At 37.4% G+C, this 12,314-nt stretch overlaps 3 protein-coding genes across 3 annotated transcripts; 1 reads left to right on the top strand and 2 right to left on the bottom strand.

Annotated features, from left to right (window-relative positions):
* Positions 1-5,723: 5,723 nt before the first annotated feature.
* GCK72_015617 (uncharacterized protein) lies at positions 5,724-6,771 on the bottom strand (the record flags this gene model as incomplete). Its single annotated transcript, XM_003092937.2, has 3 exons — positions 5,724-5,862; positions 5,908-6,708; positions 6,755-6,771. The coding sequence occupies 3 exons, from the start codon at positions 6,769-6,771 to the stop codon at positions 5,724-5,726; spliced, it is 957 nt and encodes a 318-aa protein (XP_003092985.2).
* A 441-nt stretch (positions 6,772-7,212) lies between these two features.
* On the top strand, positions 7,213-11,251 carry GCK72_015616 (uncharacterized protein; the record flags this gene model as incomplete). The annotated part of the gene is made up of 8 exons (XM_053731012.1): positions 7,213-7,292; positions 7,341-7,876; positions 9,776-9,965; positions 10,160-10,253; positions 10,301-10,540; positions 10,747-10,909; positions 10,953-11,169; positions 11,218-11,251. 8 exons carry the CDS (start codon positions 7,213-7,215, stop codon positions 11,249-11,251), a joined length of 1,554 nt encoding a protein of 517 aa, XP_053585784.1.
* A 170-nt stretch (positions 11,252-11,421) lies between these two features.
* GCK72_015615 (uncharacterized protein) lies at positions 11,422-12,048 on the bottom strand (the record flags this gene model as incomplete). The annotated part of the gene is made up of 2 exons (XM_053731011.1): positions 11,422-11,550; positions 11,761-12,048. 2 exons carry the CDS (start codon positions 12,046-12,048, stop codon positions 11,422-11,424), a joined length of 417 nt encoding a protein of 138 aa, XP_053585783.1.
* Between the last annotated feature and the right edge of the window lie 266 nt (positions 12,049-12,314).

The raw sequence follows: 12,314 nt of genomic DNA, 5'->3' as shown, positions 1-12,314 counted from the left end.
TTATTTCGTCTTTGGTGGGGTTATTGATCAATTATTTTTTATAATAAACAAAACAATATGTTTGTTCAGACACAGACTCAAGCGAACTATTCACAATCTATTCAGATTATAAAAACTCCCAGTTATTTTTAATGCCATTGTGGTTAAGAACCTTTTCCTTTATATTTATTGCGAATTCTTGTTTATTTTTTGTTTTCTTGCTCAATTTTTTGTCGGCTTTACTTTGTTTCGATTTCAAGCGGTGGTTTCTGCTCATTCTCGCTACACTCGGAGTCCCATGGGGAGAAGAGAAGAAGGGAAGAAGAGAGGAGCTTTTATTTTGTTTTTCTCATTTTCCTCTGGTCACGCGATACAAGGAAGCCTCAACGCCTTGCAGTATACAACCGCGGAAAAAGTGTACACATTTTATTCTGGACTGCGTCATGAATTTTTTCTTGTTGCTCTTTTCTATTGGATTGGTCTCTAGTTTACCTCCGGATGACGTTATTCCATCAAAAAAAATGAAAACTGAACAACCTGAAGAGAATTTGAATCAACAAGGTTCTACTACCCCGGATATTTCCCAATCTTCCTCATCTATTAATGTCCCAGATGAATCTACATCGTCTAGCTGTTATTTTTCGAAAGTAAGAAAATCTGAATTGGAACAAAAGGAAAGGAACTCGTTTACAAAAGTGAGCACAAATTGTGGAGGAAATTTAGTAAAGTAAGTTTTTTTCCCTACATTTCAAATATCCGCATATTTTATTCAGATGGTCTTCTCTTCTGGACACTTTCAAAGGAAAAATGTTCGGCGCCCAAAATGAGATGGATCTATTGGCTGCTCGGGGAGCGGCAGAGTATCATGATTACAACAACCCTGAAGTCAATGAAGAAGTTGGTAATCGAATGGTGTGCGATCAACATTTGAAAGAGCTAGTTACTGAGTGGGCAACCACTCAAAACCCCAAACATATTCGAAAAGAGCATGTTTCGGAAAAAGTTCAATTCAAGTGTGGGATGCCTTCCGATGTTAACCCTCATTCAACACTAACTATTCCTAAAGTTGGCTCCGATGTTCTGACTCGTGATGAAGCTCAAAGACTTTTGCATGATCATCATTCTCATGTACATATTGGAACACGTGAGTTTTAATATTTATCTATTATTATACATGAATTTGTTTTCAGCTCTCTGCAAATTCCATAAAGATTTTGTGTCAGTAGCGCAATGCATAAGTTTGTTCGAAAGTTCTATTTCAATGGATGCACCGGTTTCTAAGCGTTTGCGATCTGCTGTCGAAAAATACAGCACCGATTCCCAATCATGTACAAGTGATCAAGTCATGGACGTTGATGAGAATTATGACACAAATTCTCAATCGCCAGCGGAAAATCCAGAACACAACGACGGTGTATGTGATACAAAATTTTTCGAATGGGCAAAATCTTTGGGGATCGAAAGAATCGTAAGCCGAAAACCGTTTTCTCAACTAAGTCGAAGATCCAAGATGATAAAGGCATCTGCAATGAACAAACTTGTTTCCGAAGCATTAGAACTATTGGCTCCTGGGAACTCTAAAGAATTAAAAACATTGTTGCTCGACCTGGAAGGCAACCAGTGGACGACAGTCAGATCCGAATTGTTTGAGGAATTGATGGGAAGTATTGTTCTCGAGCATTCCAAGTTGACAACTCGAAAGGAAAAAAGAAGTATTCTCTCCTTAGTCACTTCTACGCTGCCCTATTCGACCGTTCTAAAATACTTTCCCGAGCTAACACGCTATGAATACACAAAATCGCGTAGGTACAGTTTTCTTCTCAACAGAACTCCGTATACGTCTCCATTGCGACAAAAGTTTGTGAAAGAAGATGTTGTTTCTTTTATTGATTTCATCACAAGGTAAATTATTGAAATCTATCTGATCCTGACTAGTGTTTTACAGCCCACTGGTTCGATCTGACCTACCATATGGGAGAAGAACCCTCACAAAGTCTGATGGCACTAAACTGGACATTTCAAATTCGCTTCGCAATGTCAGGGCTATAGAGGTGAGAGAGCATTTAAAAACCAAAAAAAGTTTAGTGAATAGATTGTGGAAATGTATATAAAAATGAAGACGGAAAAAGGCGAGAAAGAAGAGTTGATGAGTCGGAGCACTCTCTTCAAAATTTTGGACAAATGCAAGGCAACAACAAGGGAAGCATTGGAGTGCGTGGACTATTTTATAAGTGATGCTCTAGACGTAAGAACATTTAAAAAGCAGAATCATTACATTTCATTTTCAGTCTTTCGAAAACCTGTCAGAAATTTTGGAAAAAATGAAAGCCGCTGGATACATAGACGGGCCAACCGTAAAAAATTTCCATAAACGTCTTCACGATTCAAAAGTATACTTGCAAACGGACTTCAAACTTCATTTGAAATTCGAGTCAAAGGTAAACAAAAACTACATTTTGATCTATCAAGATTAATTTCAGATATCAGACCATTGCATAAAGTTTGCTCTCTCCGATCCTATTGAGAAAAACCATGCTTCAGCCTGTCTCAATGGAAAAAATTCGCATGACCATGACAAAGATATGTGTGAACGATGTCAAGCAATACGAGATGTATTTGATGACTTGATTAATACTGTGTCAAACCTACTCAAATCAGCAAAATTAAAAACTTTGTGGTCATCAGATGAAAAAAAACGTAAAATCTGAAACGGAACTGACAGTTTTTCTGGATGATGTTAAAACAGCTGAGAAAAATGTTATTGAGCTGAAGAAACATCAGGTACGTGGAAGTAAGAAAAATTTTAATGTTGTTCTTGTATTTAGGTCAGAAATAAGCACGCCAACCACATCCGTCAGCAAATCATTGATAGCCTGCAGAGCAACGATGCATTTTTAACACTAGATTGGTCCCAAAAAGTTATACCAAAACAAGCTGTTGAACCTCAATCTGATTACTTTGGGAAAAGTGGAATAAGTGTTCATGTAACTAATGCTCTTAACATTGACAAGGATGGAAATTTGCGGCAGCACAACTTTGTTCACATAACAAAGCATGAAATTCAAGTAAGACTATTTGAATGTGTAGTCACTCTCGTGATTTTTCTACAGGATTCAACGACGGTGCTACTCATCCTCAAACATGTGTTGCAAGAGCTCAAGCATGTCGGTATACTTCGTGTTCATTTAAGGAGTGATAACGCCGGTGAGTTCCCGAAAACAATGTCTAATAAACATTTTTCTAAAGGTTGTTATCATTCGACACGAACACTCACTTCTCTTCCTGCGATTTCAAAGAAAGTGGGAGTTGAGATACTCAGCTTCACATTCAGCGAGGCTCAAGGGGGGAAAGGTAGAATAACTTAATGAGAATAACAATGCGACAGTGTTGTGTTTTGCAGGCGCCGCGGATAGAGCCGCGGCTGAATACAAAACAAAACTGAGAACGTGGCTGGGTTCAGGGAAGAATGCAGAGACTCCAGATCAATTGTTTTTGGCTCTAACCGAGGGCCGATTTCCTAAAGCAATGTCGTCGTATTTGTGCTCTATCGACTTTTCAACAGTGAAAAATGAGAACATTGAGATCAAAGGAATTCAGAACATGTACGATTTTCAATTCAACAATAGTAACTCCGAGATGATTTCAAGAAAATTTGGACTTATTGGAGACGGAACTAAACATGACAGCAGGAAATTTGTTGCCGTGAAAGGAACAATGACGATTGAAACATCTGGAGGATACGGGATATCGGACCATGAAACCTTTTGGAAATCATCAAAATGTTCGAAAAAATGTTCTGAAGAAGATATCGAAGTCCAAACCGCTGCTGATGAGATTATTCCTTTCAATGACGCTGATGTTGATCAAGGAGAACATACTCCCAAACCAATGGAGTCAGCCGTTTTTGAGTGCCCAGAAGAAGGGTGTACAGCCGTGTTTACAAAATATGGAAATCTAGAGCGCCATCTGGCACTAGGTAAACACCAGCTAGTTCCAGAGAAAGAGACATTATTAGACTTTGCTATGGAACGATATGCTGAAAATATTGAAGGTCTGAGAGAACACTCAACTCCGAATACTTTGAAAGATGCGCTGACAACACTTCCCGCTGGAGTTCTACCATTTTCTAATCAGAAAGGATGCGCAATTCCTAGCAAGAAGGTTTACAAGAAATATAACAAGGATGTGGTTCAGTTTGTTATGAAAAAGTTTGAAGACTCTTCCAAGAAAAAACTGAAGATTTATCCCAAACTTATAGCGAAAGAACTCCGTGAACAAAAGAAAGATGGGTCATTGCAATTTGCACCGGACACTTGGCTCAATTACAAGCAAATTTCAAATCTTTATCAAACATTTGGTAGGAAGGCAAGAGAACTAGAAGAAAAGAAGAAGAAAGAAAAGAAAACGTCACAGGGCAACCAAAGCACTGGAACTCAAGTTCCTCCTACCATTCCTTCTTCTATTCGTACTCCTCAGAACAGAGCGTCTGCTACTCGAAAACCGAAAACAACTTCTACTGGAGAGGAATCAAAAAAACGCTCACGGAGAGAAACAACAGAAGAATTAGTGGATCTAGTTTTGGAAGAGCTCAATCAGAAAGAATACGACGACTCAGAAGAAATTTACGATGAAATCAGTGAAGAAAATCAGGATTTCTATCATCTTATTGAAGAAATCGAAAAAGAAAAAAAAGAAATTTTCAATTCTTAACTTTTGTAAAAAAATAATGTACCATTTAAGTGAATATATTCTGACATCTCATTGAATAAAAAAGTTACGTAATAAATAAATAATGGGGATTATTCGAATCTGAATAGATTGTAAAATTTTCGCTTCAGTCTGTGTCTGAACAAACACATTGTTTTGTTTATTATAAAGAATAATTAATAAATAACCCCCACCCAAAGCGAAAAAAAAACAATAATTTTCATTGGCCGCTCCTACGCGACACCTGGGAATCACATACCACAGGATCAAAGTTTCGCACTAAATTTGAAATTTCTATGTGATGGTGAAGAGTAGTGTATTAAGTGTTAATACAAAAAAAGTTGGAAATAACACGGAGTATGCATTTCTAAAAGAAAAATTTAAAATTTTCAAAAAAATTTTTTTTTTGGTTTTTTCTAGATTAAATTTCGACCCCTTACCAAAGTTTGATTTTGATGATTTTTTTTTGATCGATAGGAAAAATGATAATAAACATTAAAATAATAGTTTTGGAATGGGGAAATTTCGATTAAGGATCCTAATTATGGATTTTCTCAAAAAATCGGTCAAAATTATGTGTTTTTAGATCATAACTCGGTAAAAAATATTTTTTAAATTTTGAAACTTTGTGAAATGACTACTCTATTTGTATTTAATATATGCTGAAAATTTCAGCTTTTTCCGATCAATTCTCAAAAAGTTCATTTTTTGACCTATGAGCACCTACCGTACTACAGTAACCCGGAGCTGCGACCCAATATTGTGCATATGTGTTGCACATGTCCTCATATACGTTTTTTGAAAGTTTCAAAACTGTAGCTAACTTAGCCGCCCTACGCCCCTACCTACAGTGACCATGCTCGAGTCTTACAGAGAATGCGTTTTATAAGATCAAACAATCATTACAAAAGTTTTGATTACCATAGACAAAAGTAGAGGTCTTTGGACATTGCGACCGGAACTGTAGCAAAGTACAATTATATAAAGGGATCAGAAGGAACACGAAATAAAGGAACATGAATAACAAAGAAGAACGTTTAAGTATAATTATGAGTAGTCTCTGGCCAAACTGCAATGACTAAGGTGCTCAGTGGCTGATAGTGTACTGTAGCAGTCACACCATCCGCACGTCGGATGTCATATCCATCCCACAAAATCCAGCGGTGACCGTAGGGGCTGAAAGTTAGAAGTTGTCATAGTAGAAACGTATCAAATTGTTACCAGTTGTAATCACGGCGATCCTCCACAAAAACGGCATTATGAAGTAAACCATCAAGTACTTGTAAGATATCTACGGAATCAGTAGTGGCGCTGAACAGTTTCAATCGAGGACACCCTCCAGACAGCCAGTGCCTGAGGAAGACATTCAAATCAGTGTTAGTGAGAGAAGACTTCTCCAAATGAATAACAATTCCATCCATGGTCAATAGGTTATTGATTGTCACCCATGGTCCGTACCAGATATCTAAGTAATCAATTCTTCGGAATTTTCCCGAGAAACGGAAATTGGGTGGAGCCTCTGAGTGAATGCTTATTTCAGATAAAGTTGTGCACTTCTTCAGAAGATAAATCATTTCTTGCGATGGAATGACATCCCAGTCCATGTAAACGACTTTTTTCAATGGTGTCTTTTGTCTCCAGTTCACCCATTTAATCATTTTAATTGCATCTCTAAACACACAGACTTCTGATACATCAATATTGAATAGATCGGTCACATAATCAGTGATAGTTTCCAATCCCTCCTTTGTATCATACCAGTACCAAACAAGATTTCCATTTGAATTATGCACTGGAACTCTTCTATACATCCAGTTCATTCTTACGTATTCCATATCTTCTCTTTCCTTACTTGTAATGAATGAGGAGTTACATACACTCAAGGCGCGAGTGTGATTTTGAAATGTACGGAAAGATACATTTCTGGGGTATTCAGAAACGCATAGGCGTCCATCGAATGGTGCTCTTCGTTGAGTTTTTATGACAGAGTGAGTTTTTCGGGAGCAAAAAGAAAGAGATACTCTGAATAAAAAATTGAGATTCGAAATTATAATTACAAGAAACTCACAATGCATCAGGATCCATAAAATTGAGAATTCTGCGTAAAGGGACGTATGGGACACGGAGGAGAGGAAAGTGAGGTGGCGGTAGCAGTCCGTTGAGGACGAGAAAAGACTTGAATGTTTGGAACAAGACGGAGATTATCCAAGAAAGAAAACGAAAAAGAGGGGAAAAAGACGTCATTCTGGAAGAGAAGACGACGGGAGACTGAATTGGAATAAATGGATGAGATGGCGAGAGAGGAGAGTGTGAGTGACGGGGGAGGACAGATGGACCAATTCTCTCCTATTTCGTCTCCCCATATGGACAGCTGGACTTCTGTAGGTTTTCCAGAAACCAAACAGAATATGAGTGACATGGGAAAACTACAGTAGTCCAGCTGTCTTACCACGTCACTCACACTCACCTCTCTTGCCTACTCATCCATTCTCTCCTATTCAGTCTCCCCTTGTCTTCAGTGGAAGGATGACGTCTCCCTTCCCTCTCTTCCACGTCCCCTATGTCCCTTTAGCCAGAATTATCGATTTTATGGAGCCGAAAACATTGTGAGTTTCTTCATTTCATTTTTTTGAAACGACTTTGTTTTATTTCAGAGTGTCGCTGTCTTTTCTAAAAAGCAATTATGTGTTGATTGCACGTAAGCTTGTAGAAAATATCAATTATGAAGGCATGGAATCGGTGAAAATAGGTGGAGAACATGTACGAATAAAAATGGAACATTTGAATGGATATATTATTTCATATTGGGATAATGCAGTGAATAGATTGAAAGTTATCACTGACTATGTGACCAATCTATTCAATATTGATGTATCAGAAATCTGGGCTTCGAAGCAATCTCTCCATATAATTGAATGGGTGAACAGAAGACAAAAGACACCGTTGAAAAACGTTCTTTACTCGAGTGCTACCGCAACATCAGAAGAAGAGATGATTTATATTCTGAAAGACTGCCGTCCGATCTCTCGATTAAGCATACATCTAAAGCCGCCTCAGAACTTTCGGTTCGCGGAAAAGTTCCCAAAAATCGATTGCTTAGAAATCAGTAATTCCAAATGGGTAACAATCGATGATCTGTTGAGCATGGATGGAATCGATATTCATCTAGAGAATGCCAGTCTCACTAATAGTGATTTGAATGTCTTCCTCAGGCACTGGCTGTCTTGAGGGTGCCCCCGATTGAAGCTATTTAGCGCCAAAACTGGTTCCGTGAATATCTTACATGTACTCGATGGTTTACCTCCTAATCCCATTCTTGTGGAGGATAGGCGAGACTACACCAGGTAATATAGTTTGATGTATTATTAGCTTCTCATGATTCCTTATTTCAGTCCATTCGGATACAGAATAGCTTTGTCATTTGGAATCGATATACAACGTGCGGATGGGTTGACAGCTACAGTGTGCAAACATGAAAATGGAATCTTCTTTATTGCAGTTCAGCCAGAGACTACTCATAATTACAATGAAACCTTTAAAACTATCATTTTGTGTATCTAACTGTACTTAACTGCGACAATATTCCACCAGACTGAGGGATACTCGACTTTTGTTGTTTGGCCGTATTAACTCTCATTGAAATAATGCGTTTGATGTGGTTTTGTGAAATTCCTGCTATGAATGAAGTTGTGTACTGATTATCCAAAACGGGACAATATCATAAATGTTATAAATTCTCAATTCTCCATTTTTCTATCCCTAAATCGGTCGGTGTGTCCAAGGATCTGACTTGGCGTTATAAATCAACCGGGCAAGGAAAATGTGAATAGCTTATCACTTTTTTAAACTAAGACCATTTGTATATTATTCAAAAAACTTGAACTTCCTAATCCCATCAGTTGCCGAAAATTTGAATTTCCTCAAAAATGCTACATTTGAATTTCCCGCTCAATTCTTCCTTGACTAGTATTAATATAAATACATTTTTAAAGCATTGGCTAGCCGGAGGAAGTCCACGATTAATACTGTTTTGTGTTAAAACCGTAAATTTCGATCTTGATGCGTTGTTTGACGACATAAATGTGGTTCTTGTAGAAAACTTCCGACAGTATACCAGGTAGAATTCATAAAATTGATCTTGCAATCAAATCCTATTTTCAGCCCATTTCAAATCAAATATCGCTTCAGTTTTGGATATGACCTACGACGGGAGGATGGTGTGACTGCTACAGTATTCTATCGGCCGGACGGGGAAATAATAATTGCTGTTTGGCCAGAGATCGTGTGTCATTATTAAATGAATTAATTTACGATTAGAAAACATTTTCAATGTTGTTTTTGAAAACTCGCTACTTACGGGACTATCCCACAGAACTACAAAACTACAGCCAGATTTAAGTTTCCAGAATGTTGTTTTCGATACGCAATTTAAGTTTTGTGGCATAGAACGTCTCAGTTTCTAAGCCATAAAATCAAAGATCGATTTGTGTGTATTGTTTCAAATTTTCCTCTTTTCGTCCTTACTGTTATCGAGTGGTTACCACAGTAGGTAGTATTAGAATTGTCTGAAGGGTCGGAAACTGAAATAATACAATTATGACTTCAGTCATTTTGTAACCAATTCTTGATAATATTCATAATATTTCAAACCATTTTGTAGTTTTCTGCGACTGCTATGAAATTTCTTGCGATGGAATTGTAAAATGTTTGTGACAAAGAAGTGATGAAGAAAACTATGTTACTTAATGTTTGTTTGCTCCTCTCCCTTTCGGGAAAAGTCGATATTTACTGATAACAAGAGAAAAAGGAAAATGTTCAAGACATCAAACGTCGAGTATTGCTCCTCCTGCTTAAACGTCATACGAGTCGGGAAGAAAAGTCGTTAAGACTCTTCACTGATAAGAAGAAAGTGTTACTCTCAAAGACCCTTTCCAGTCATTAATATTCTATTCTATCACTCCCTCTCCCTTCCAAACTAATATTCAATATAGGGACACAAATCAGAAGCGGGGAAAAACAAAATTAAATAATTATTTTATTTCAGATTCATAAATAAAAGAGTTTTCCAAACAAAATGAGAATATTTCAGTTCCACCGGCCCAATGTCTTCCTTCCACAGACATCACTGTTTTGTACGCGTATTCTACTGATATCGACGCTGATACATATGGGTATGGTGCCTCTAGTGTGATCGGTTATGCTAATAAATATGCAACAATGGCAAATGTTCGATTTGATACGAAACAGGAAGAAGATATTGAGTATCACACGGACTCTGAGTATGTTTGGTTTCTGTTTTTGCTGATTTATTAGACACCAGCTTGGGATTCGGCCTTCGGCTACTCGAGTTCAGGTGAAAACTTATTTTATGACAATTTTCATTGTTGGAAATGACATAGATGAGATGCGGACAAACCCCCCCCCCCCCCCCCCCCCCCCACGCGTTTTATATATAAGACTGATTTTTATTCAGAAGTTTGAGTGATTCTCTAAATTCCCATTTACCTGATCCATCACTTGGATATGGAAACAAAACAACTGGAAGCAATTTGTACACTGTTTTAAAGGTTTGTACTCTTTTATCTCAACTCTTATTCAAAAAAAAACATTCCAGAAGTTTCTCAATAATCGGAAGGTTTCATTATGCGGAGCCCACGTTTTCATTGCAGTAAAACGGTATCCAGATGAGTCTGATGTATCTGACATAATCACCCAACTTCGAGCAAATCATGTGATTGTGTATATTGCTGTCGACAGTATCCCATCGGGCGGTTCCAATTCTGCAACATTATACGAAATGTCATATCAAACCAATGGATATAGTCTGTTCGCCACCGGCAGTGATCTTCGATATGTGAGTTCAAGTGGAAATTGAATGAATAAGTTCACTGTGAAAATTATTCATGTGGAAACAAATCATAGACGTTTCTTTGATCTCATGTTCTTAACGTTTCTATGCGAGTGATCATTTCTTTTTGCAATTAATAATAATTCCATCTCAATGATTAAGTTTTTACACAGAAGATATATAAAAATCAATTGGAGGTTATCACTTTACAGGCGTTTGAGTGGATGACCGCAATACTTCAGACCCCTTACCAAATCATTGCTCAAAACTTTGTAGTTTCTGAATCGGGACGAATCGAAGTATCGGCATTCACAACTCCGATACCAACGGGTTACGCAAGCCCATGTTTTTTTGCAACAACTATTCAAAACCACAGTAAGAATCATTTCCAAGTTAAACTAGATCACAGTGTTTGCAGCACTTGACAATTCATTTGTATCAATGAATTATACAATTGAGAGTACTGATGGATCTTTTGTTTATACATTCCCGGGTGGCTACTCCTTACCTCTTTATGGAACTGAGCAAGCAGATTTCTCAACTTTGAACGGATCCCTCTCATACAAATGGACAATTGACTATCATTATGACACTGATGCACCACAAATCATTCAATTAAGAATGTACAGCCATTAGTGAGTTTTCCCAAAAACTTTAACAGTTGCATAAATCTAATATTTCAGTTATCACGACTTCCTCCCACTGCCAGTATTCTAATAGTCAGTCAATATTCTTTGCGGTCAAATGAGACCGTTCTTTTTTTGAACAAACATTAATAAAGTTTCGTAGATAGATTCATTTAATGATAACACACAAAAGACAGAGAGAATTCTATAGTTGGATAAAAAAAACGAATAAAAAACAATAGAAAGATAGTTTAATTATAATTATGAGTCGCCTCTGGCCAAACAGCAATAACCAACTTTCCAGTCTGCTGATGGCATACAGTAGCTGTCACACCATCCGCACGTCGTATATCGAATCCAGATGACAAGATTCTTCTGTATCCAAATGGGCTGGAAATAAGGAATCATAAGAAACTACTAATGTACCGAACTATTACCATCATTGATATCTAAGCAATCGATTTTTGGAAACTTTTCCGTGAACCGAAAGTTTGGAGGAGGTTTTAGGTGCATGCTTAATTGAAACATAGGGCGACAGTATTTCAGAATATAGAACATCTCTTTTTCTGATGATATGGCACTGGAGTCCGAGTAACTAACGTATCTCAATGGTGTTTTTTGTCTACTGATCACATGTTGAATAATATGGAAGGATTGCTTCGAAGCCCAGATATCTGATACATCAATATTGAATAGATTGGTAACATAGTCAGTAATAACTTTTGATCCATCCGTTGTATTCTCCCAGTATGTAATAATATATCCATCCGAATGATCCATTTCGACTCGTACATGTTGTCCACCCATTTTCACAGATTCCATGCCTTCATAATTGATATTGTCTTCAAACTTAAGTGCCCTCAACACCTGATTGCTTTTTGGAACCATACCAAAAGAAAAATTTGTAAATGAAAGAAATGATGCATTTTTATCTGATTCCCCAACAAGCAGATGCCCGTCAAATGGCGCTTTTCGTTGAGTTTTAATGACAGAGTGACTTTTTTGAGAGCAAAAGGAGAGAGATACTCTGAAAAGGAGAAGAATATCTTTGAAAACAGGGAAAGAAGAAACTTACAAAGCTTTCGGCTCCATAAAATCGATAATTTTGCCTAGAGGGACATATGGTACATGGAGGAGAGGGAAGGGAGACGTCA

The sequence above is a fragment of the Caenorhabditis remanei genome, chromosome IV, assembly GCF_010183535.1.
Source record: "Caenorhabditis remanei strain PX506 chromosome IV, whole genome shotgun sequence".
NCBI classification, from domain to species: Eukaryota; Metazoa; Nematoda; class Chromadorea; order Rhabditida; family Rhabditidae; genus Caenorhabditis; species Caenorhabditis remanei.
Note: the sequence above shows the minus strand (reverse complement) of the source record. Positions and strands in the feature narration are given on the sequence as shown.